The 26,630-nt window shown below is 40.0% G+C and overlaps 1 protein-coding gene across 5 annotated transcripts in view; it reads left to right on the plus strand.

The window, feature by feature from the left end:
* Positions 1 to 26,630, plus strand: part of AP2A2 (adaptor related protein complex 2 subunit alpha 2) — a 47,930-nt gene that overhangs the window by 399 nt on the left and 20,901 nt on the right. For all 5 annotated transcript variants that reach the window (XM_061380222.1, XM_061380221.1, XM_061380224.1 and 2 more), the window contains exons 2-3: positions 16,359 to 16,427; positions 26,192 to 26,334. In XM_061380222.1, the coding sequence (XP_061236206.1) occupies positions 16,359 to 16,427; positions 26,192 to 26,334 (212 nt within the window). The remainder of the gene's footprint in view (positions 1 to 16,358; positions 16,428 to 26,191; positions 26,335 to 26,630) is intronic.

The following is a 26,630-nucleotide window of genomic DNA, read 5'->3' on the forward strand; positions in this document are numbered from 1 at the left end:
GGGTGGGGGGGGTGGCGCCGCTGCGGGAGGGGGAGCAGTCTGAGGGTTTGGGCTGCGGGTTTGGGTTGATTTGTGCGTTTGGGTGGGTTGTTGGGGTATTTTTCTCCCATCTTCCCCTCTTAGCTTCCCTCCCACGCGTCTGCGGAGGGGCGCTGAATATTGCAGTTGCTGTCCCGGCGGAAGGGAATGCCAGACGGCTGGTGTCCGTCGTCGTCGTTGTTGTTTATAGGGAGCTGAAGCGAAGCTGGCGTGTATTCGTGGTGCGGGAATGTTTGTGGCGGATGAGAGAGGTGGCTCTGGTCTTCTTCCAAATCCGTGAACGCCTCTCAATTCGAAACGTCACTGATGGAAAACCAGGCCTCTGAAAGGGTGCCTGCGAGCAGGGCCTTCTGTGGATATGGCTAGGCTTGGCTTAAATTGGCTTTAAAATTCTGCTTTAGCACAGATCAGCTCTTAGGATCCATGTGATTAAAAATGGAATGGAGAGGGCTGCGACTTAGTTGTCACCCTGATGGAGGAGGCGGAAGCATGCCCGTGAGTGCGCAATGCAGAGGAGTACAACTGCTGTTGCTTGAGTTGAGAGGGGGAGAGTAGGCGAAGAAGGTGTATGTTTGGTGCTCAACTTACCTTTTTGACTGAGAATTGCATGTGATAGCAGCTTAATATTAATCTGAGTAACTGATCTAAGTGTATGATGTGGCAGGAATTGCCTGGGGAAGGGCTAAGGTCACTGTGGTTGGTGTGATGAAACAGTTCTGTTTTGTCCACCTTTTTGTCTCTCTAGATTACTTGAGGCTACTTTAAAAGCAGCAGCAGTAGTAAGGTTTCCTCGCTAACAGATAAATGTGGATTTGGAGAATTTTTAAATGCAAACTGTGATGATGTTATGATGATGGCTTTTATTGAAATAACCTCACCTGCTTAGGAAAGTCTTCATGTTGATGACTTCTAATATAAAAGGCTAGGGAGAAAATCATGCTGATAAAATTACTGTTAAAATGCAGAGTTTACTTAAACTAAATTTGGGTGATTTAGACTTCCAGCCATGTAAACAAAGGCTTTGTATATAAAATTCAAGGTTGCTGATCTTCCTTACAGTATAAGCTGTCTTGTTTTGTTTTCAAAATAGGCTTGCAGATCCTTAGGTTTCTTCTGACTTTATTCCTGTGTATGTAGAAGAAGGGTTATAAAATGTGTTGTATGTTAGTTCAAGGTGACATGAATGCTTTTGTGCTTCATCTGGTTGGCCCAACAATTTTACTGGAAATTTTCCAGTGCCGTGGTATTCTATGCATGTGTAACATAGCACAGAATAGTTTGGGTTAGAAGGTACCTTAATAGCATCTAGTTCTAACCGTGTACAATGGGCCGGGATGCCTCACACTAGACCATGTCACCCAAGTCTCTGTGCAGCCTGGCATTGCATACTGCCAGGGGTGGAGCATTTATCACTCTTTTTGCAGCCCATTCCACTGCCTTACCACCCTCACAGTAAAGAACTTCCGTATATTTAACTTGAACTTCCCCTGTTTAAACCCATTGGCCCTTGTCCTATTACTACAGTCCCTGATGAGTAGTCCATCTCTGGCATCCAAGTACTTGGTGTCATAGCATTTAAGACTTCCTGTTGTATCTACCCACTTTTTTAATGATTGTTTTCATTCATTTTGATAGAAGTAGTATGATTTGTACTTCAATGTCTTTTGTGTCTTGCAGTTGGTCAGCACATTTGTGCACCCTTACTTTCACTGAAATTCGGTAGAGAAACTTCAGTAGTTTCAGTAGAGAAACAAGAGAAACATTCAAGCTCTTAGGTTCCTAACCTATGTTTAGAGATGTGGAATAACAAAATTTGAGGTAATGAGATTGAACAAATTAACTACTGATTTCCCCACAAGCTCGTCAGTGCGTAGGGAGTGTGGGAACTCCCATGGAACAACCATCTCTCTGTCCAGATTGGACAACAAACCTCTCATCTTTTCAGTGTCTTCAACAGACAGACATATAACTCACATGTAAAATACATAAAATATTAATGTTTTCACTGTTTAAGCAAATACTGATACTTCTGAAATGTTTTGTCCCTGTCCAGACAGCTGTTTGAGAGCTGTAATTGTGTATTCTATCTTCATAATGAAGAATATAACTGTATCTTATAAGTAGCTGTGAAGGAGTTAATAGTTCCCACTAATGGGTGATTTATGCAGTTTCCAAATGGCTGTCTAGTGGCATTTGAGCCTTTTTCCTTTAAGGGAGTTACTAGTGTTGCCAGCTAACCGTGGGCTGGTGTATGCTGACTAAGATTCCCCAAAATACTTGAGAGCACTCTCAAGAGACTGTGCTTTGCAGGCACTGGTATTAGCTTAATTTTCATCTTTCTCCAGAATGGGGAGCTAGATACTTATCAAGAACAAAAAGTAATAGCTATTTAGACGAATAAAATCTTTTGAATTGTAAATCTAAGATATGTTCTTCCTGTTCTGAGATGGGAGGGGAGGAAGCTAGACACCAAGTGCAGTGCTTAACCTCTGTTTCTGGCCTGAAAGCTGGACTAAATATCTCAACAGTTGCACTAATGTGCAAAATGCCTCATGGCATTCTGAATTTCAGCCTTAATTTTGACTTTGGACTTGTTTATCTCCTTATAATACTACTATAAGGACCTGACATTTTTAGTTTGCCTACAGATCTTCCAGATTGAGTAATGTTGAAACAGGGATGTGTGTGGTTTCTGAAAGACCTGAGGAGCAATTTCCCCCTAACACACACCCACCAACTATACTTAGGGGGTTGCTGAAAGAATAAAATGCAGTTGTGTGCCAGCTGTGCCCAGGTGAATGCAGTAATAAGACAAAGGATATAAACATGTAAATTCAGACTGTCTACCGTCGGAAATGCTTAATCTTCTTGCATAGAGTCTTCTTTCTTGGGCGTTTGTACCTACAAGGTCTGCAGCACTAGATAATGCATTCTTCTGAGTTTTGTTACATTACTGATTTAGAAGTGGTGCTTGTCTTGCCTAGTTTTACTAGTCTTTTACAGGCTTCAGGAAAGTCTGATAAAGTGCTAGCAGTTTTCAGTGCTTAAAACTCTAGTTGTCTGTGGGTGGACAAACAGCTTGCACTACCCGTCTGTCTTTAATAGCTAAAAGGTTGATTTTGACTTCTGTGTTGGTTAGCCATGGTTTTAGCACTTGGGTTGTCTGTTAAGCTTCTTGATCTGAGTGTTAAATGCTTCTGTGGCACATACGGTGTTGAATGTAAGAATTGCTTTCTATGTGACTTTAAAAAAATGCTTAAAATACACTGATCTCTTGAAAGTCTGTAAAGCTATTAAAAGTTTGCATACTACTTGTAGCAGCAATGTAAACTATTTTAAAGGGCAGAAGTGCTGCTTAATGCTTTGGCTTTCCTCTGGTGTCTGTGAAACTGTACCATTGAGTCTCTTTTTCAAAGGAAAATGTTCCTTATCCACCTAAATACCAACTGAATTTTCAAGCTCAGATATTATAAGAAAGTTAATCATCCTGCAGTTCTGATATCTTTCCACAGTTTTGTTTCAGAGAAGCTTCTTGTTGCAGGCTCTGTATTTTATACATAGAGATCCTGGTGCAGAAGGCAGAAAAAGAGTTTAAAAAAACAAACAAACAAAAAAAACTCCCCTCGTTTAGATGCCTGACAACCTGCCAGTAGATGTATGGGCTCTTCTAGACACTTGCATAGTTGGATTGTTTTATACCATATATGAAATAGTACTTTCATAGACGTCAGAGAGGAGACAAGAAAACTATAGGCTGGAAGCTGAAGTACTTGGCTAAGATAGCCCAGTTAATTAGCCCTTTGGTTAATGAGGCCCACTGAGAAAACAGCAAGGTGTGGCTAGGCTATAAAACAGATTGTGGTGATAGTGGAGCCTGAAAGCTCTGAATCCTGTGGCTTGGTGAAATGCCATCCAGACTTGGGAGTTCAGGTCAGGAAGAGTCCTTGTCACTGCTTGGGTGAAGTACCTCGTGAACTAAGACCCAACAAGATTTGCCTGTGTTACAAGCATATGGAATCCTGCAAGGAACACTTATTCTGTATTGAGTATGCTAAGTCTTTTTTGTGTATGTACTGCAGAGCCGCTGAAGTGATTTGGCTTGTGCAAAATGGTACTATATAAACTCTCCAGCTGTCTTAGCTGACAGATACATCATCAGGAGTCTTGTGTTTTTTTGGTTTTTTGTTGTTGTTGTTGTTGTTGTTTTTTGAGAATAGCTTTATTCTTATCTGGTGATAAAGTACTTTAAAGTCATTTGTCACTCAGCCTATTTTGTTGCAACAACAACATTATCTGCTATTCACCCTGAAAACTAAAAAAAGCTTACTTTTTTCTTTCTTTTGGAGGTGGTAATGTAGAAATAGTTTCTATTACAATATATTAAGTGTAATTACTGGTAACCCCTTCCTCCACTGTAAAACCAGGAAGTTATCTACTTTTGGGTTGATGGAATGGATCTGCACAGAGGCAAAAGCTGCTTTTGCTACAGGCTTTGAGGACAAGACAGTTGTTAATTTCCCTCACTTATTTAGGTAACTGCCTTATCTTTTCAATGTCATCTTAGAAGCTGGACAGGAGGAAGAATGACTCCTTCATTCTACAAATGTTTCTTTGTATGTTCTAAGATACTGTTCTTCTCAGGCTATTTTTTTTTTTCTGTAAATAAACCCCAACAGATACATTAAATAAATGTCTGTCTCTTCTCTTAGAACTTAAGGTGTTAATTCTTCTTTGCACTGAACAGGGAGGATGTCCAGAGGCTGAAGGCTCATGAAGCCTGACTTCAGTAGCTTTGTTTCACTGAACTGGAACTGATGCAGGTTACAAATAAGCAAGTGGGAATTAAGGAAGGCTGGTTCACGCAATTAGTCGTGTGAATGGATTGTAGATAATGTAGTGCATTACCTGTGTATGAGGGAGGGACATGCACATCAATTAAATGACTATGGGTATGTATAGTTATTTGTTCTTCGTGAGAACACCTCCATAGTGGGGAAAAAAAATCTCGCGCATAGCGAGTTGGGCATATAGAGCTTGCTTTAGTGCTTTATGTCAGTAATACTGCTTTATTATGTAGGGAGGCAGCCACTGGGTTGCTCCTTTGGGATGCAGGTTCTTACTTGCGTTGGATGTGGTTTTAAAGTATGACTTGAGTTACTTCCGTATACAGTCAGTGACTTTTTTTCATTTGTATTCTTAGATTACTTATCCCTTCAAAGGAATTTCAGGGCAAGGTGTCTTGATTTGCTGTCCTATTTCTCTTGCAAGGTTATGGTCACTCATCTAATACGGACAGTTTCTGGCCTGAAAAACCCTAAGAGTATGCTGCTTAGAGCTATAATAAGCACTGAGTCTTGCATCACTTGCTCCTATTTGCAGGAGAGCAATTTAAGGAAAACACTGTTAGTATGAGATTAATCTGAGGAGGATGTGTAAAACAAAACTAGCATTCCTGTGATTGCTCCCCAATCTTAGCTTTCTTCTGGTCATTTCGTAGAACTTTGCGGGGTTGTTTTTTGTGGTATGTTTTTGTTGTGGTTTTTTTGTTTGTTTGGTATGTGGTTTGCTTTTGTTTTTGGTGTGTGTTTTTTTGTTGATTGATTGTTTTTTTTTTTATTTTCATTTTTTAATTTCTGCATGTTTGGTCCAGAAAAGAGGAGAGTAGTCTATTGTGATGGTTAGCAGATGAGAAGTTATAAAGAGCTAGATTTTCTCATGGGACAGCCACGTTCTGCATTGAAGACATCGGAAAATCTAACATCTGCTGAATTTGAAATCCTTTTGATAAAGGCTGCCCATCAGTGTGGCAAGAGGAAATTTAGGACTGTTGTAGAGACTGTTACATATCTGCATCAATTAGTGAGTTCATACAGGATTTCTTAAGGCCCCTGAAATAGTAGTTTAGAAGTGATAGTAAAACTAGATTTTGGATAAGCCTCAAACTCTTCTTCTGTTATTTGGATGTGACCTAAGGTAGAAGAGAGGCCACAGTGACTTCTGAATCAGTGCAAATACTGGATTAACGCTGTTGAAGGGAGTGTAACTGTTCAGTGTGAAAATACTGTTCCAGGAAATGGCTGCTCAGTCAAGGAAGGAGGAAAAACTGCATTATGTAGTAACCTAACCTTGCAGTTCTGGTTTTGCATATCTTCTTAGCTTAAAGCTTCTCTTTTGATAGGAGTCAGTGCCGTTTTTTTTTAACTAAACTGTCCGGTAGATGTTTTATATGTCATAAAGTCACTTGGGTCTGAGTTTCCAGTAAGCTTTCAGCTGATACTGGGAAAGATCCAGTCTTAAGCTAGACCCTCTGACATAGTTACTCTTCAGATTCTTTCAAAATTTGAGCTGCAGTGTTTTTCTTAACTTGTAGTGCCTAGTTAGAAAAACCACCCATAGTAGGCACCTAATATTATTAAACTTCTATTAAATTGCTGTGATTAAACTACCTGTATTGTGGTATGATTCAGAAGCTGCAGTATGCTCTTTTGCTTTTATTTCCCTTCCCTTATGTGACTAAGGAGTTAATGGATTACTGTATTACAGTAAAGCCTATGACTGCCTGCTGTTTCATGGGAAGTGTTGTTACAAGGGCAAATCTTTAGCAGTGTACCAGAGGAAGAAGTGAGTTCTGTGGATAGAACTATCTGCTGTGCAGGATATTAGCAAGTTCTTAATTAGGATCAGTAGGTCACTGATCGCTTTGTATAAATAGGTATCTGATCACAACATGATGTCCCAAGGCACAAGAATCTTCAACTGTTTTTTGTGCCAGTCATGATCTCCAACGTAATAGACAGGCATTTCTTTCCTCTGATCAAACATATCTTATGAAAGGACAGTATGCACCCATGTTGTTCATAACAGGATGTTAATACATCATTGAGCAAAAATCTGCTTCTTCTGCAGCCTTGAACTGGTCAATTTCTGTACAAAACTGAAGCCATACTAACATCTTATGAAGGTACAGTATTTTATAGTAGTCTCTTTAGATTAGTTGCAGGGTGAGTTTGTAAGCAATAGCACCATCATTCTCCTTTGAACGTAGCCAGATGGACATGGAACTTGCATCTGTGTTGTAGTGCTCTAGATAGTTTAGCCAAACGAAGGCTAAAAACTTGTATAATGTGAGGCAGGCATACAGCAAACAGACCACTCTGATGTATTATTGTGTAACCTGCCTCCCCTGTGACCCTTTCCTGCTGTGCTAAATAACCAGCTGAGAGATGGAGAAGCGGGTGGTGGATTTGGTGGTTTACTTTATGAAGCTAATGATCTGCATAGCAAAAGGCTAATCTATACTCTAGAGATGTACCATGAGTATGCATCCTGCTGGCAGGTAAGAGTAGTGGTTTAATTTACTGATACGAGTTTTAAGTACTGTAAAAGCTCTTTCCAAGGGCAGGAAAGGATGTGCTTATTACTTCTGTGTGAATCGTTTCCCCTGACTGTTTGCATCACTCTTAGTGTATAGATGCTACTGTTCGTTTTGGTTCGGTCGGACTCTTAACCAGTTTATTTCTCTGTTCCCTGACAACAGGTGTAAGAATGCAGTACACATGCTGTTTTACTTTATACATGCACTTCTACTGTAAGCTGTTTTAGCAGTAGGAAAGGGGAATGGGTAATCTGATTGCTTTCTGCCACTAAGAGTGTGTTTGGATGGTGAATGTGGTGAGCTTGCTCTTTACCTGGTCATGTATGCTGCTGGCATTATCAGTGTAGTAAAGCTGATACGATTTACTCTTCGGATATTAAATAAACCATTCTTGCTTTCAGCTGTTTGGTTCTCTAACTGATCTGTAGCAGTACAAAGTAGTAGTAGGAACACGTATGTCAGGAGGAGAGCAGTGCTAAGGAGCAGTCTGGAGTTGTCTTTTAAGAAGTATAGCCTTGAATCACAGTAATTATGGAAATTATAAATGAATTTTGCTTAAAGGATGCTAGTAGCAGTTTGACTGTGATGTCTCTCCCACCCAGCTAAGCCAGTCAGCTTGGATGCTCCTAGAGACTAATGAAAACATAACAGTGGAAAAAAAAATCTTCTGTTTGGAAAACAGTGGTTTACAGCTCTGCAAGAAAACATCTGGCAATGTCTTTGAGAATTTATCTTTTGTGTAATAACTGTGTTCTTAAGTAGATGTTCCTAGCCACTACAGGGTTCAGAGGAGAAGTTGCTGCTCTTAACCTAGGCAGTGTTTGTATTACTGCTGTCCTAAAAGAAAACTAGAATTGTCCTGTCTTCAAAGCCTGTTTGAAAATTGAATGTGAACAGAGGCATGTTCTGTTAGGCAAATGGTAGGGCCACAAATAGGAACTGACACTACTACTTGCCTTCAAGAAGCATGACAGAATGGCAAGCTTTTCCTTATGCTAATAGAGCCAACATGCTTTGCAGTTCTTCACAGGACTAATGGCACATCTATATATCTGCCTCTACAGAAACGCCCGTAGCATGGGAAACAAACAAGAGGAATTAGAGATGTGTGCATATCTGTGGGGGTATGATATAATAGGCATCACAGAAACATGGTGGAATGTCTCCTTTGACTGGAGTGTTGGAATGGAAGGTTACAGGCTCCTTAGAAAAGACAGGACTGGCAGGCGGGGGGGGGGGAGTTGCCCCTTATGTTAGGGATAGGCTGGAGAATATGGAACTCTCTCTGGGGACAGGTGATCAGTTAACAGAGAGTTTGTGGGTCAGGGTTAAAGGGAAAACAGCGATGGGAGACATTACTGTGGGGATCTGTTACAGATCGCCTGATCAAGGAGAACCTGCATATGAAGCACTCTGTAGACAGATAGGAGCAACCTCACGCTCACAGGCCCTTGGTCTCATGGGGGACTTCAACCACCCTGACATCTGTTGGAGTGACTGTACAGCCCGGCACAAGCAATCCAAAGAGGTTCCTCGATTGTGCGGAAGACAGTTTCCTTCTGCAAGTAATAGAGGAGTCGACAAGGAGAGGTGCCGTGCTTGACCTTGTGCTCATCAACAGGGAAGGGCACATTGGAAATGTGACGCTTCAGGACAGCCTTTGATGCAGCGATCACAAGATGGTCAAATTTGAGATCCTCAGGACAGTGAGAAGAGCGTATAGCAAGCTCACTCCTCTGGACTTCAAAGGAGCAGACTTTGGCCTCTTCAGGAACCTGCTTAGTAAGGTTCCATGGGATATAGCCCTGGAGGGCAGGGGGGCCCAAGACTTTTGGTTGATATTCAAGGATCACCTGCTACAAGCTCAGGAGTGTTGTGTCCTGACTAGAAGGAAGTGCAGCAGGAGGGCCAGGAGACCTCCTTGGATGGATAAGGAGCTGCTGAGGAAAATTCAGATGAAAAAAGAGGCTTGTAAAGGTGGAAGCAAGGACAGGCAGCCTGGGAAGAGTACAGCAATGTTGTCCGGGAAGCTAGGAAACAGGTTAGGAAAGCTAAGGCCCAGTTAGAATTAAACTTGGCTAGGGATATTAAGGATAACAGGAAGGGATTTTTAGGTATGTAGCAAATAAAACACAGACTAGGGACAACGTAGGCCCCCTCTGGAAGCTATCAGGCGAACTACCTACACAGGGTTTGGGGAAGGCTGAGGTTCTGAATAACTTCTTTACCTCGGTCTTCACTGGCAAAGGCTCTGACTGCACCACCCAAGTCTTGGAAGGTAGATGCAAGGACTGTGAGAATGAAGACCTTGGGGCTACTGTAGAAGAGGATGTGGTTGAAGACCATCTTAAAAACCTGAATGTGCACAAGTCCCTGGGACATGATGAAATCCATCCGCAGATCCTGAAGGAGCTGGCAAATGAAGTTGCTAAACCACTGTCCGTTATATTTGGGAAATCATGGCAGTCAGGTGAAGTTCCCAACAACGGAAAAAAGCAAATACAACCCGCATTTTCAAGAAGGGGAAAATGGATGACCCAGGGAACTACAGACCTGTCAGTCTCACCTCTGTGCCTGGCAAAATCTTGGAGCACATTCTCCTGGAAGGCATGCTAAGGCATGTGAAAAACAAGGTGCTTGTTGACAGCCAGCATGGCTTCACTAAGGAGAAATCCTGCCTGACCAATTTGGTGGCCTTCTATGATGGGGCTACAGAGCTGATGGACAGGGATAGAGCAGTTGATGTCATCTACTTGGACTTGTGCAAAGCATTCGACACTGTCCCACACAACATTCTTGTCTCTAAATTGGAGAGACATCAGTTTGGTAGGTGGACCACTCAGTGGATAAAGAACTGTCTGGATGGCCACACACAAAGAGTTGTAGTCAATGGCTCAATGTCCAGCTGGAGACCAGTAAAAAGTGGTGTCCCTCAGGGGTTGGTGTTGGGACCGGTCTTGTTCAACATCTTCGTCGCTGACATGGACAGTGGGATTGAGTGCGCCCTCAGCAACTTTGCCGATGACACCAAGCTGTGTGGTTTGGTTGACACGCTGGAGGGAAGGAATGCCATTCAGAGGGACCTTGACACGCTCGTGAGGTGGGCTGATGACAACCTCATGAACTTTAACAATGCCAAGTGCAAGGTCCTGCACCTGGGTCAGAGCAATCCCAGGCACAGTGACAGGCTGGGCAAAGAAGAGATTCAGAGCAGCCCTGCACAGAAGGACATGGGGGTGTTGGTCGATGAGAAAATGAACATGAGCCGGCTTCTGTGTGCGCTTGCAGCCCAGAAAGCCAACCCTATCCTGGGCTGCATCAAAAGGAGTGTGACCAGCCGGTTGCAGGAGGTGATCCTGCCCCTCTACTCTGCTCTTGTGAGACCTCCCCTGGAGTTTTGTGTGGAGTTCTGGTGTCCTCAGCATGAAAAGGACATGGAACTGTTGAAAGAAGTCCAGAGGAGTGCCGTGAGGATGATCAGTGGACTGGAGCACCTTCTGTATGAGGACAGGCTGAGAAAGTTGGGGCTGTTCAGCCTGGAGAAGTGAAGGCTGCATGGAGACCTCATAGCAGCCTTCAAGTGTCTGAAGGGGGCCTATAGGGATGTTGGGGAGGGACTCTTCATTAGGGACTGTAGTGATAAGTCAGGGGGTAATGGGTTAAAACTTAAACAGGGGAAGTTTAGATTGGGTATAAGGAGGAAATTCTTTCCTGTTAGGGTAGTGAGGCACTGGAATGGGTTGCCCAGGGAAGTTGTGTATGCTCCATCCCTGCCATTGTTCAAGGCCAGGTTGGACGAAGCCTTGGGTGATATGGTTTAGTGTGAGGTGTCCCTGCCCATGGCAGGGGGGTTGGAACTAGATGATCTTAAGGTCCTTTCCAACCCTAACTATTCTATGGTTTTATTATCTTAAGATTGTCAGAGGCTGCAATCCAAGGCTAAGAGGTGAGATAAGTAACAGTTCTAACCTGTGCATAAATTCGAAACAAATAAATTGATTGGGCTCCATAGCAGATTTGAGCCAGATGAGTAATGGCAGCACTTGCTTTTGTGAAGAAAGGGCTTTTTGCTTTAAGTGTTGTCTGTAGACCTGTCTCAAGAGCTTCCTGTAGAAGTCTGTGGTGCTCAGTATTTGTGCAGATGCTGGTGTAGAAAAATACTTCTTTGTTCCTTTGGGAAAGAAATGTATAGCTTTGGTCAGAAATACACCATACTCTAAACGGTTCGTATGAAGGCTAAGAACTCTTAGCAGTTCTAGTTAATCAGCATGGAGGTGCTTTGTGCCTCAGACTTGGCTTAGACAGTCTATAGTTAGCATAGCAACAAGTTAATCCTGATGGAGCAGGTCACTGAGCCACAGGCAGCCCACTGATTCTAACTTTGAAGGACTTGCTTAGTCTCTTGCAACCCTGCTGCCAATTTAATATTAAGATATGTCAAATGTGTTCTTCAAATAGATGGAATCAAAATCCTTTCTGTAACTTCTGTTTTTTCATTCTTCTGTAGATTGTAATTCAGAACCCCCAGCTGACATATGGAGGTGTTATTCTTGCAGTACTGAAGCTCTGACTATAGTCTGGATTACCAGGAGATTTAAGAATAGTAATTGGTTCTCTGAAAAGCTGTATGACTCTTGGTTTTTTCCAGTCTGCCTTTGTTAAACAAGATGGTAATTAATGATAATAGTGCACTGCAGACTAAATTTACCTTGCCTAATGAAGGCAGTAGGAAGCATAGTGGAGTCTGAAGCCTGGCAAACTACCAAATATGAAGTAATTGTTCATAAGCACATTGGCTAATGTGGCTGAAGATCTGTTTGCTCCGGTACTCATCTTGGAGACTAAGGGCAATTGTATACAAGGTCAGTAAAGCTACAAACAGTATATGTCTTTTGTGCAGAATAGCTAGCCAAAACGTACTGACTTGTAATCAACTCTTTCAATAACTTTTATGAATATTTAATCTTATTTCCTAAACTGGAAAAAAACTGAGTAAGTGAAAATGAGAAGGATGTGGCCTGAACTGATGTGGAACATAATCTTCTTGTGCATCGGCTTAAATACTGTCCTGCCCATCGGTTTGTATATGTGGCATGACCTTTATTAAGCATATCCAAGTTGAATGGCTTGGCTACCTACAGCCCATGTTTTTGGAATACAGCTTGAAACTGGGAGCTGTGTGATAACTTGGAAGTGAGGCAGAGCAATTGGCTTTGCAAGCACAGTTTTCTGAAGCACAGTGCTCCTTCAACTGTAATCAGTCTTAAATTCCTTTTGAACAATTATTAAGGTTACATAAATGTTTATAGTGATGGTGAAAATCAAATATGCATGTAGAAATTCTAAAGTGAGTGTACCATGGCTGAGTAATGTGGTTAACATCTCAGTTCATTGAACAGATTTTCAATAGTCCCTGCTTCCCCCTCCACCCTTAGTGGGACAGAAGATCCAGCTGGAAATGGGTCCTTGTTTTTTGATGCTTGCTTCTTTTTTCCTGTGCGTGGAACAAACTGAAGCTACTTGCCACTGGTTTTGCTTTGCCATCCTCTAATGTAAGAATAGAGTTCAGGAAACTTGGTTTTAGGTGCTTCAGCCTTGTTTTAACTCATGAGTTGCCCTAAGCATTCTTATGTGACTGTCCTTGGTGACACTTAACACCCAATGTGTTAGTGCTGCTCCCTAAAACTGAAATTTCAGGCACATATAGACTGTAATCATTAATAAGGAGACAAGATGGAATCATTTGACTTGATTTCCAGTGTATGGACTTAAACTTTTATCCAGCTACTTTGCTATGCTATTTAAGTTTGGTCAGGGTCTAGATGTGTACTGCATTCCAAATAAACCATCCTGAAGGAATTATGCAGAACAGGCTTTTATTCACTTGCTATGCAAGTTTTTCACTTTGAGAGAATAAACCTACTGATGCAAATTTTCTGTTTAATATGGGTGTTCCTGTCAACTCATTGCTACAGTTGTGTGCACGGGGGGGAGGGGTTTTTTCAGTTTTGGAGTTTCATGTTGCTGAGTCTGCAGTCCATTTCTCCCAAAGGTGCTGACTTCACGAATTTCTGAAGTGTTTTAGTCAGGCTACCCTTAATGCTCTGTTGCTTGCTTAGGACACAAAGAACCCAGTTTCTAGCAATAATTGATCGTCTGTGAGCATAAATTCTTTACTGTGAGAGTGGTGAGGCACTGGAAAGAAGTGATAAATGCTCCATCCCTGTCAGTGTTCAAGACCAGGCTGAATGGAGTTTAAGGAGAAAAAAGAAATTGTCTTGATTTTTTTTTTTTTATTTAATATCTCTGGTTAAGAAAAACTGGCTGGCATGTACTTGTTTCTCTTTCCTGTCCCTGCTTTTAATATCTGTGATTATTGCCATGCTTGTTGAGGTTAGAGAAACAATTGCTAATAATTCAAAGTAAATTCTCCAGTGTGTTTTCCTTACAAACAGGACCCAAAGATACAGAGCAGGAACCTAGCTTCCAAATGTAGGTCACTAAATACCATACTCAGGTTAGCAGTTTACCTGACTGAGGTTAGTTCTCTGCCCTGTTTATCTGAATGAAGTACAAAATCTCCAGACTCAGTGGTAATGTTTTAATGAGGTGTGCTCTTCACTCCGTAAAAGGGGAAAGAAATTGGTTTTAGAATTTTATCTATTTTCCTAGAGCAGGTGAATTGTTGCAGATAAGGAAAGTGTTTTAAGCCGTTAAAAAGAGAGCTAATATGAGACCTTACAAAAGTGGGGTGTTGCCTGTTTATGTAAATGCTTTCACCCTTCAGGCATATGTTACTGTGGCCCTCTGTTCATAGAGTATGGATCGAGGAGCAAAAGACTTGCTTAAGTCCAGTAGTGAATTCCTAATGCTGGGAAGTGTCTTGGACATGATCAGTTGAGTATGTCTGCCATGTCCACAGGATAAATAATCTAATGCAATTAAGACAAATCTAAAATCTATAGTAGAAGACACTTCAAGCCTTGGATTGTACGAGCTTCTGCTTATTTATATGGTAGTGTTACTGCTTTAAAACCAGCTTACTTTACACTGGCAGGTTAAATTAGAAGAAACCCAATAACGTCTTCATGATACATTAGTAAAAACTGGTTAAACTTTTGTGATCCCAACAGATGTATTTTATAAGCTGAGGGAGGTGTATATACTATGATCTCTTGCCTTGTCATTGTAGATGTTAATTGGAGTTTCTAGGTCAGATAAAAACTCTGGACACATCTGCTTTATTGGAAAACCAAGATGTGTACAGATAGCAACTACAATTTGTGTTTCAGAACAGGTTTGTGAATTACTGAGGTCTGAAAATGCTTAATTTAAAAGCAGTAAGTGGATGAGTTGGTACATGTAAGTAGTTTTTCAGGGTTGGGTATGGGTTGAGCAGTGCCCCTTATGAAACAGTGTTGTAGAATGGGAAAAATTCCATTTTAAGCATATCTGTAGGTATTTTGTTAAAATGACAAACCAAACAAAAGTAGTTGAACAGTGTGCTAGTCTTGCTGCATGTCTGTACTCTTGAGGCCATTGTTACAGGTATATTCATATAAACAAATCTTCTGCGTTTTATGTAAGAATTTGTTTTTGAAGTGCGTAACTTCAGTTTCTTTTTGGGTCTAAATCACAAAATTACGAAATCTGGTTTAATTTGGCTTAAGCATGCGTTCCCTTATCCTTTGAATACTTTGTTACTAATCTACCCTGAGGCACTTGTCTCCTTGAGTGACTTCATCTTTCATCTGGCCTGCTGTCAGATTGTCTTTGGAATGTGGTAAAGGGGTGATCAGCAGTCACTGGGTGATACAGGAGTTTGGACATGAAAATGCAGTAGGAGAATGTTTAAATGCTGAGAGTTGTTGCTTTGCTTACGTGCAAAGGGTGAGATTGGAAGTGCTTTGGAATGCTGGTCCTGAGCTGCCTTTGGCTTTTCTCATAGCCAAATGTATGCAATTAAGAGTAAAGGAAGCTGTCTTTTTCTGCTGGTAGTTAATGTTTTGGAAACTGCTTGAAAGTTTGAGAAGGTACAGGACTGAATTTGCAACATAACTAGATAGCCAGTTCTGCACTGCTGAAGTGGAATTGGTTATTTTACCCCACCGTGCTCATTTATGTAGAAGATAATGGACCCAGATATCTAGAGTCTCTATCACCATAAACTAAAGTGGTGAAGAATAATAAGATGCTTTGGTTTTAAATAATGCAAATATTACTTGAATAAGCTTGCACTATCAGAATTTAAATTGCAGCTTATTTCTCCAAATACCTAATTTGAATTGGCACTAGAAATCCTAATACCTGTTCTTGGAATCAAAAGTTGATATGAAATATGGACTGTACTGGGAAGTGTAAGGTGGTAATGTTGCCTAATAAAACTTGAATTTAAAATATTTGTGGGGTTTTTTTTTTTTTCAAATAAATTTCATGGGGCATATTGAAAGTCTGAACTTTTGCATGTATCCTGTCTGAGGTTTTTCCAGGTCTTTGAGCTACTTGTAAGTTTACTGCTTTTCATCTTCTGTGTCTGCTAAGCATTCTTTTAGAGCCATCGAACTGAATGAGCATTCAATAGAGAAACAGTATGTTGGCTTGTCATTAAGGTGAGGAATAGAACAAGCTGTTATAGAAAAATGGAAGTTTTTGTGAAAGCTAGTAATAAAGGCATCTTGGTTTAATTGTATGCAGCCTGTACTGTCTAAAGTGTGCAAAGCTTCTTGAAACAGGGAGGTCCTTTTAGCTTCTCAAATTCCCCTGTGAAGTGGTGAAGTTACCTCTGTGATGTTTGCCTCCATCCAGTCGTAATACTGCAAAGGGGGAGTAGTAATTCCTCCTGATGTTTGCGTGTTTAACACGGCATGGTTGGGCATAAAGAAGCTTAAGGTGCCCAAGGATTGTCCAGAGCACTGTATTTTGACATGTGTTGTTTTGATTTCAGGCAAAAGTAAAGAAGCAGAGATAAAGAGAATAAATAAAGAACTAGCAAACATTCGATCAAAATTTAAAGGTAAGTGACTTGATGATACTAATGTATATATGTTTCTTTGCATGACATTCTTTTGTGGGTTTGGGGGGGGGGTTTGCTGTTTTTTTGTGGTTTATTTTTTTTGTTCTTACATGTTTAGATTATTTCTTTTTTTCTTGTTCAACTGCTGATGCAAGCAAAATGCTAGAGCAGGCTGTTAGAATAACTATTGAAAATGTTCTCTTCACTACAGAACTTCCTGATAGTCCTGTGATTCTTGGCCATAACAGAAAACTCCCTCATGTATCGAAGAACTGTTCATAAACTTTCTAATGCTTTGCTTCCTAACCATGTGACTGTTCAGCCTGTTTTCTTCCAGAAGGCCATGAACTAGTTTGAAGAAACATGGGTGGATGTCATTATTTCCAGTAAATGAGAATCTTTTTTAAACTTCTCCCCATCCCCCACCTGTGTGCCTTTAGGGAAGTAGTGGGTTAGGCTGTCTTCTAGCAGAATTAAGATAAAAACGTGGTTGCTGAAGCCATACCTCTTGACCACTCCCATAAGCAACAGTAATACAAATTGCTCAAATGAAACAAGGGATGTGCAGTGTCGAATTCCATCCTCATGCTTTCTAAGAGACAGCAATTCACTTTTAAACAACACTTGATAAAACTCATGCTGTAACTATTCAAATTGTGTATGTGGCCTCAAATTTTAAAGATTCTGAGGGGCAGGTGAGATGCTTTTGAATGGAGTTCTACCAGTAGTGGCTGTGGCAAACATGGTTTTTAAATAGATATGGGGCTGTGTGTGTAGCTAGATAAGGTAATACAGTGTGGAGGCTGTATATGTGACTTCAGAATTGCTGTATTTGGATTAAACCTGTTTACCTTAGTTATCTATCCTGACTTAGACAAGCATATCTATTTGGAATACTTAACGTGTTACAAAGCAAGCAGTATATCTCTTAAAGGCATATGAAGACCTGCAAGAACTTGAGTGTCAACAGGAGCTTGAAAGAGAAAACGTGACCATGGTGCAAGACACTCACAATTATAAAAGTTTCTTATAAATTGGAAGCTATCACATGCCTCTGTTAATGTTTTTCTCTTAGAAAGTTCAGCATACTTTAACCAGACTGGTAACTTAAGTTGCAGGGTAACTGAGGAAACTTTAATGGCTATTTTTCTACAGTAAATAGGAAAAGGAACTTTCATTTAGTCACCTCCCTGTGCTGTCACATTGTTTTCCAGTTCCTTTTAATTCTAAAGCTTCTGTCTAATACTGATGTTGATCTGATTTCTGCAAAAAATAGCAGGCTTTGCATAGTCATTCTACAGACTCTTCTCCATCACCCAATCCAAGTCTAAAACTCGAGTCCCTTTTCTAGACAGTGACCTGCAGATATTGCCTTCATTTACTAAGGATGAGCAGCTAACACATAGTTCAAGGCACTAGAAACCTGCATGCAAGAGTGATAACCATTTTTCTGTATGTTCAAAGTGGATCATTATATTGCTTAGTAAATTTGAGCATTAAATTATACCTTTTAAATAAAGCTGTTTAATCTTCAGGCAAGAGGTATACTAGGCAACTGAACCATATCCTTCAGGTAAAGAGGCTGAGTTTATTTGAAAACTGTTTAAGAAGATTTTGTACACTTAAAGTTATTCGAAGTTTTATGTTACTCTGCCTTTTAACTAATTTCATTAAGTTGATATAGTCAGAAAGATACAGCCACAAAGACTGCTTGTTTTCTCTTGGTGTTAGTAAAACTGCTTGCTGTCAGATACTGCTGAAATTTGTCTCTGCACCTAAATTCTCAATTATTTAGTCAAGACTGCATTTCCTAGAAAGCAGCATGTCACTTTCCCTTTAAATATATTAAATTTTCTACCTATGCCCTGTTGTCATCAAAAACTAGAACTAGCTGGAAACCTTGCTACAGTCATACTAACACAGAAATCTAGTTCTTTCAGCAACTAACTTCAGGCTACACCATTGTTTTATGTTGTTGGTGGGGGGTTTTTTGTTTGTCTTTTGGGGGGGGTTGGTTTTTTTTTTTGTTTGTTTTTTAATGATTTAGTTGATGGGCAAGCTTTAGTTTGTTCACAAAACCTAATCAATTTTTCACTAATGAAACTGAAAGCTTTCATCAGGCTAAGTCTTCAAATTGCAGTGAAGGTCTGAAAACTTCTAAAGGCATACCAGACGCAAGTTCCTGAGGCTTCTGCAGAGCCTCACTACCTACTGCATATTCCAGTGTGCTTGAAGCCTGAAGGAGGTTCTGTCAGACCTGCTCACCTCGCTGCTAAACATGTTGTAAAGGAATGCAATAAGGAACGGCAGAAAAGTTCATAATGGTTAATGCTGTTTCTCTGACTTGTAGAAATATATTCCAGTTCTTACTGTTTGGCTGTGATCAAATCTGATTAAGTAATCCTTTTTAGATAGTAGCCCAACTCCTTATGTTTGCATCATACAAGAGAAGCTATAGTCTGCAAGCTCAAACAGGGAAGCTTGATTCAAACTTCTCTTCCATATGAAATCTAAGCATTCTGCTAAAAATCATAGCCTACATGTTTTGAGTAACACAAACTCCATTTGGTTCCATCCACGTGCACTGACCTGCATACTTCTGCAAACCTGTGAGTGTGAAAGAAGTGAATCTGAATTGTTTTCGTACCACAGTAATCAATGCAGACTTTAAAATTAATGCTAATAATAATAATGATTTCTGAGTGCACTTTCTGGTAAAGTGCAGCAAATCCTATGTGGGGAGATCACAAAATGAATACTGACACAATTCAGTGTTTGTCAACATCTGCTGTCATGAGTCTTGTGCTGTGAAGAGTCTACGAAGGTGAGTTCCAAAGGTTGCAAATATCACCTCTAGTGAAAGGCTGACTAACACAATAAGAGCTAGTCTTCACTGTTCTTTTCTGTGAATGTCTATAAAAGCATCAGTATAAGTTACTGTATTAATAAACTTCTAGAAAACTTGGCAGTAATTAAGCTCTAAGCAAACTGAATTCTGTCAGAAAAGCATCCTCTGGTTAACAGAGGTAGTTTGTCTGTGTTTAATTTAACCTGTGTTTAATCTTGCGTGGTACAAGAGCTGCTGATAGTACAGTTCATAAACTTACTCAGTTCTGTTCAGGTTTGTAAGATATTTTGTGGCTCTAGTACAAAGATAGTTAAAAGTACGTACACAGTAAATCCTGCGTACATCACAGTTAGTTGTGACGTGGGGGACAGCTAACTGTAGGAAAGTTGGCTGAGCAGAATCATGAATTGGCAACGATCAGAGTAGAGGTGCATTCAGCAAAGTAGTGCAGTAACTTTACTCTGCGTACCTTGTGTAGCATCCTTTAAGCACAGTTTAAATTGCATTGAATAAATACCAGTGTCTGCTCATACAGTGGCTTGATTGAAAGATGACTAAAACTTCCTGTAAGCTGATTTTCACTGTGGCTACATCATTACTGAATTTGTATGTTTTTTAAGTGAAAAATGTTGCTTAACTGAAGACATTAAGTTGGTGTAGCCTAAATTAAAACTGAACGTGTTACAATTTAGAAGAAGATGAGTTTGGAAAACTTGTTACGTATCTGGTTGAGGTGTTGAGAGTGCAAGAAGATAGCTATTTTATCTTTCTGCTGCAGGAGTTCTGCATGGGCTTTGTGCTGCGTGGTTCTCCCTTGCAGAAGTGCCTCATAAAAACAACACACCTTCCTAATGCATTTTATTCTTGGTTTAAGTGGGCATCATTTAGTTGAATCCAGTTTCTTTTTATGTAGCTCTGACTTCTAAAAATATTTTGGATCAAAATAGCTTTAAAATAGTTTGGATTAAGACGAATGTATGCCTGTGAACTTAAGATGGAGTCCCTTGCTAAATAATAAGGGGGAGAACTGTTGCTGTGGGTTAGTCACCTGACCAGAGATGTGGCTGTTGGACTGCCTGCATTGCTATAACCAAAGAAAAGTCTGACTGTAAAAAGCAATGCTGGCAGTAGTGCCTCTTGGCACAGATAGGTTCTTGTTTAAGACTAGCATAAGAGACTGGTAAACCACAGGTATCCTTTACAGTCTTCAGCGTACTCCTGTTGCAGTATCCCGACCCCGTGTGGCTTACAGGATGTATTCTTGCACTGTTACAGAGAGAGGCTAAGTATATTTCTACTTCTGTTCTATCATGCAAGTAGCTGGCAAGCCTGTTACCCACCTTACATGTGGGTAACCTGCTATCTAAATACCCTTGTACTTAACAGGCTTCGATGAGGCTGCACATCCCTGGAGAAGTCATACTTCTCCTGAACTAATGGAATGTACTCCATGGCTTTGGGTTCTGATCTGGCTTCTGTGCTCCAAGCTCAGAAGGAATCTAGAATCTCTGTACTTAAGGTGACTTTGTCTCTTGTTTCAGCATGAGGAAGCACTGTTGCTGAGGTCAGTGTGTCCTTGACGGTTGCTTTAAATGCTTCTGCATTAACTGAGATAAAGATGCATGTAGTAGAGAGAAACTACGCCAGTGTGATAAAGCAGAAGTTGTAGGAATCGTGTGGAGAAATACTGTTGCTTTTGTTTTACATGTTCATACTGTAAGCTGATTTTGCTCCCATGCTTGAGCTAAACTGAAAATCTTGGCTGCCAGAGTAGTGATTGCTTTGTGAATGAGTGGAAAAAGTACCTGGTTTGTTTAGTTGTCCCATCATTTTGATCTCTCAGTCCACAAATTCAGCCCTAAAGAAACTGACCACAAATCTGCAAGCTGTTTTTGCAGTCAAAGGAACTATTCTCTGTTTGATTGAGGCTTGTTCGTTTTTTCCATCTGACATAAATTTTTAGTTTTGTTCTGATTTTTTTAATAAGGTTTCTGTTGCAAGAGTGGCTGCTGGATTTCAGACATGCTGGCTTGTGCAGAAGTGCTCCAATATCAATTGATAATTTCTCCCCCCCCCCTTTTTTTTGTTTGTGGGATTTGGGTTGTTTTGTTGGGGGGGGAGTGGGGTGTTTTTGTTTATTGTTGGTGTGGGTGTTGGTTTTGTGTTTTGTGGGGTTTTTTTGGGGGGTTTTTTTTTGGTGTCTTTTTTTGCTTGGTTGATTTGGTTTGGCTTTTTTGGTTTAGTACTTCAGCTCACTTGTTCTCTGAAATTCAGGCAAGTCTTCTCTGTTGTCCCAAACTGCATAGTAACCCTTTGCAGGAAATTCAAGATCAGCCTCTGAGTTTTTAAGCAGAAGCTGTGCTACAGTACATAGGTTTCCTGGCAGGCAGTGAAAGTGTAGCTTTGGGTCTGGTTAGTCACACTGTCTTCTGATCCTTTAAGAGACATGAAGGCAATTGGAGAGTAAAATAATAGCGTCTTCACTAACAAAGTGAATTGTTGGAGGTAAAAACCAGGCTTCAGGTATCACCCGAGTTGTAGTTCTGCTCTAGTAATACTCTGTTCTGGTGGTAGTAGTATGGTAACTAATCACTAGCTTATGTATTTGTATGGGTTGTCTGCCACAGATATTCAGCCCTTTATTTAGAGAGCTTGGACTGTCACTCTTACAGAAAGACAAGTCTTGTCTTAAAGTGTAGATACATTAATAAAAAGCAGCTTCGTTTTTCTAATCCTCTAAGCTAGTAGTAGACCTTCTGATACACTATAGCATTGGATTGCTGTCAACTCCATGAATGTAAGACAGTGTCAACCTAGGAAGGAGGCAAGAGCACTGCATGCAAAGAAACACTTAAGGGTGTTGTCCACTTTGCTTTGCATAAGCCATTACTGCAGTTTTAAAAGCTAAGATTGTCTTGTCTCTAAGTTAGTAACCACCTGGATGCTAGTGAGATGAGACTTGTCAGGCTTACCCTGTATGCCCCCTGCCTGCCGAACTTCCTACAGAACTAAAACATCTTTCCCTGTCTGGCAGGTGGCAGGCTCTATAACTGCAGGAAGATAGTTTTTAGATACGCTGAATTAGATTCAAAGCAAGTGCTATTTTTTTAACCAGTGGTCCAAACTAGAGATACAGAGTGCTGCTTGGGAATCAGAGGGTCGCGTAAGGCATTTGTGCCTTATTTCTTCCTTTTTGGAGAGCTGCATAAAAGAGATCCATGAGCAAGCAAAAATAAAACTTTCCTGTTGAAATAGTAAAGAAGTGATGCACAAAAATATGGAAATGGTAATTCTTAATACTGTTTGGTGATTGGCTATTACTAATTTCTTTCTTAGAAAAAAGACTAATAAACTTTCCAGGGAAAACAAGTAACCTTTGAAATAAATGCCCACTGGGCTCAAAACCTGCTGACATGTTCTGAACCCTTCCTGTTTCTGCTGACTTGATTTGCGGTACTTGCAAATGTTCCTGAGAGCATTTAAAAATGAGCTGAGTTAAAAGAAATTATTGTGTGTTGAAAGTAAAGATACCAGGACATTTGGATTTTCCTTCTGCTCCTGTTTGGATGTTTGCTTGAGGCTCAGGGAACCTGTACTGTTTTAACACTTAAGCAATGAGACTTGTTACTAATGTTAAAAATAGAACCTTTATAGCTCTTTGTAAATGCTACAAGGGAGGGAAGAGGCGTTGAATAGTTAAATTTGAAATTTCATTAAGAATCTGAATCAAAGAATCCTTCAGAACACAGCTGGAATTAGACAGGTATACCGAGACCTTTGACTGCAGTGCTTCCCCCCCTGTCAAATTGTTCAGCTAATTAAATAATACAGCAGTCTTTGGGTTTGTAAGTTTTTGGTTTTTTTTTATCTCGTTCTAGTAACTGTTACTTTGCTTAGTTTGTAAGTTTGCCTGTTACTGAGAACCTTCACATTGCCTTCAATTCTGCATACAAGGGACAGAAGCTTCTAGAAGCAGTTGGTGAACTTACCCATCTTAGTAGCGTTTCAGGTCCTGATTTTACAGTACTATTCTCTGATAGCACATGGTGAAGAAAGAAGTTCAAGATAAAAATGCTTCAAGTACCCCAAGATCCAAGGGCCTTCTAATCTGAGCTCTTAAAATACTAGTGTCTTGAAAGGATGTAATCCTTTAAGTAGCTGGGTCATAAGTCTGAAAAAAGGAATTGCCAAACCATGACAAACATTTAGTTGTGAAGGTTAAAGTGGTTCAGAGTATATGTACTTTCATCTGCTTATAATCTTCATTAAGTTGTTGAGTTGCAGTATTCTATATTCCCCTCTTCCCTTTTGGTATCACAAAGTCAACACCAGATTAATTTGAAAAGATGAGAAAATAGGGTTTATACTTGTGACTTGTGTGTTGCTGATGGATTGTACCCTAACAGGCAATTCAGATGCCTAGTAGAGCAAATGGCGCTTGATTTGTTTGCTGACTCAGCAAGAAAATACCTTATGAGAGCAAAACATAAATGTGACTAGGAAAGACCATGTCTTTGGGCAACTTTCTGCAGAGCTGGCTGTTGTCAGAGGATCTTGACAGGACCTAATACAGCAGGATTTTGCTGTCATGAGGAGCTTTCATAACACTGCTTCATGTATCTTAGTAAAATGTGACGTATTGGCTTCTGTGGTACTGGAAGACCTGAAGGCAGCTTTTCTTTGTGCGTGGTTTGTTGTTTTTTTTTTTTTTTTTTTGTTTGGTTTGGTTGGTTTTTTTTGTTTGTTTGTTTTTGTTTTTGTTTTTGTTTTTTTGGTGTGTCCCCATCCTGTCCCATGTTCCCCCCCAGTCCCATCCAGTCCCGTCCATTCCCCGGTCGTGTCCCCACCCCCCCCCCGCATAAATACAGCTTTAAGATAAAAGTTTCTTTTTGTTGCCGACTGATGTCTTATGTGTGCTAGTTAAAAAGAAATCAAACCAAATGAAAAACCACATGTATCTAAAGACTCAGAGATTTCAAAGGTGGTGTTGTCCATATTGAAATGGTAGTTGTGTGCTTAAAGTAATTTTCTCAGTTGGAATAAAACTAAATAAAAGAAATTTCTAAAGTCAAAATAATAAAGCAACCTCCCCCTCCCCCCCAAAAAAAAGCATAGTTTCAGCCTGTAGACATAACCTTTTATCATTCTACGTCAGTGTGCCAGTATGCTTTCTCTTGGTTCACTAACATTACAAGGCTTCTCATGTTGATGGTAGTGTTCTTTCCTTCACAAACTGTAAGTTATTTTTTTCTTTTTTGTTTGCTTTTTGGTTTGGTTTGGTTTTTTTTGTGTGTGTTGTTCTTGTTTCATTTTGTTTTAATACAATCAGTGAATGTCCTGTAAAGTTCATGGGAGCTGTAGACAGGTGCATGAGGCATGGGAAATATAACTTCTATACCAGAGGACGAGAAGGAAGAAACTTGTATACTGTTAAGACTCTTTATTACGTATTTATCTGTCTATTGTATAAATCTGAATTAAAGTGCAGCTTGGAGTTTTTTTGTAAGGGCAGTGAGTTAGGGATATCTTATTTAAGCTTTACTTTATACAGATCTAATCTGGCAGAACTTGACCATCACTGAGGAATACACACTGATGTGACAGACTAGTTATTCTGGGCCCAGCATGCGCAGGCTTAAGGAGCTTATATATCCTTTTGGGCAGTAATGTCTATTAAGGTCGTTTTATCCTGACTGAACTCTAGCATTCAGGCTAGCCTGATTTAGTGGATACCCCTTCATCTCATGATCTGGTATAGAAAGAGAATGTTCTGCAAAAAGTGTATGTTTAAATGTACTACCGTTCTTTGGGAAAAGAAGTAGTCTGTGTTGATGAGGTATAAGCTGTCATACAGGTACTGTTCCGTATACTGTTCCATGTAGCTTTTACAAGCTTCTAAAATACAGTAAAACTGCAGCGTAAGGCAAAACCTATTTAGGGTGCATTTTTCTTCTAAAACTTAAACACTTGTGAATGCTTTCATTTTATGAATGCTTCAAAGCTCTCATGGTAATCTCATTTCGCATATTTTTTTCAAGGGTTTGGAATTTGCCTCTGTCATTCTGTCCTTCTAAAAAGACATGCTGTTTTTATTTTGTGGTGTTACTGAGTTCTCTACTGTGACGTACTTCAGGAAGTGTGTTAAGACCTTTTACTGTGATAAGGATTTGATAACTGGTTTAGCAAGAGATCACGTATGGAAGACCTATAGCTGATCTACAGAAACAGGATAATCAAATATGTATGTACTGTCTTGGCAAGAAAATACTTTAAGGACATAGCAGGATAATTCAGGGACTAGATAATATTATTTCTTGAGTGTCCTTTAGATTATGTATAATAGTAAATCCAATTGACATGTGAATCTTCAGATTGTTTTTCCCTATAAATAAATTTCACATTTAGGTAAATATTTAAAGTAGTATTGTGTGAATGTCTTGTTTATTCAGTGACAGTTCAGTGTTATGTGTGCATGTTCCTGTCCTGGACCACTAGGAAGAGCCACAAGCTGCCTGACTTCTATGACTGGGAATAATTTTTTTAAAACCCAGTTGTTTGATTGTCTTAACATCTGTTGGTTTATGATAACTTTTTTTATGTGTTTAATACAAAATGATGTAGAGGCTTATAGTCCCTTAAGTCAGAAGTGAGTGGATATATTTAGCGTTTTGTTCAGTGTTGAGTGAATAATGATTGAAATAATATATTTAAAATTTGTGGAATTCAAGTACTGCAGTAGCTAAGCCCTCAGTTTGTCCCTCTTCTGAATGGTGATAAACGGTGAATCAAATGTCAATTATTAAATACGACTGTAAGTCTTATTACTGTAAGATACGATGAGGTACCTTAGTGGAACTAGAGGGGCGGATATAGGAACAACATAGGTTCAATTGTTCTTTGTTTCCTTGCTTTCCAGGTGACAAGGCTCTAGATGGTTACAGTAAGAAAAAATATGTCTGCAAACTACTTTTCATCTTTCTCCTGGGGCATGACATTGACTTTGGTCACATGGAGGCTGTAAACCTGCTCAGTTCTAATAGATACACAGAGAAACAAATTGTGAGTAACTTGGTCTCTATAAAAGATAAGCTGTTCTAATATCCTCCTCAGCTGTATAGTCAGCAAATGATTTGGCTTCATTCCCTCTCACCCTTCCTTAAAGCCTTCATTTGGGTCTAGCAGTGATTCTGAAATGTCAACACCTTTGTGTGCAAAGGGAATCTTGTAGTAATTGTGAAAGCTAAAATGTGTACTCTGCTTAAAATTATTACTCTTGTTAAGAAACTGCCTTGAGCTTTGCATTAAGAGGTAAGCAGCCTTCTCTTTAAATCTTACTAGGTAAGGTTGAAATGCTG

This window comes from Neopsephotus bourkii, unplaced genomic scaffold (genome assembly GCF_033783945.1).
Source record: "Neopsephotus bourkii isolate Nb327-2 ecotype Australia unplaced genomic scaffold, CSIRO-AGI_Nbou_v1 NB_1792, whole genome shotgun sequence".
Taxonomy (NCBI): Eukaryota; Metazoa; Chordata; class Aves; order Psittaciformes; family Psittacidae; genus Neopsephotus; species Neopsephotus bourkii.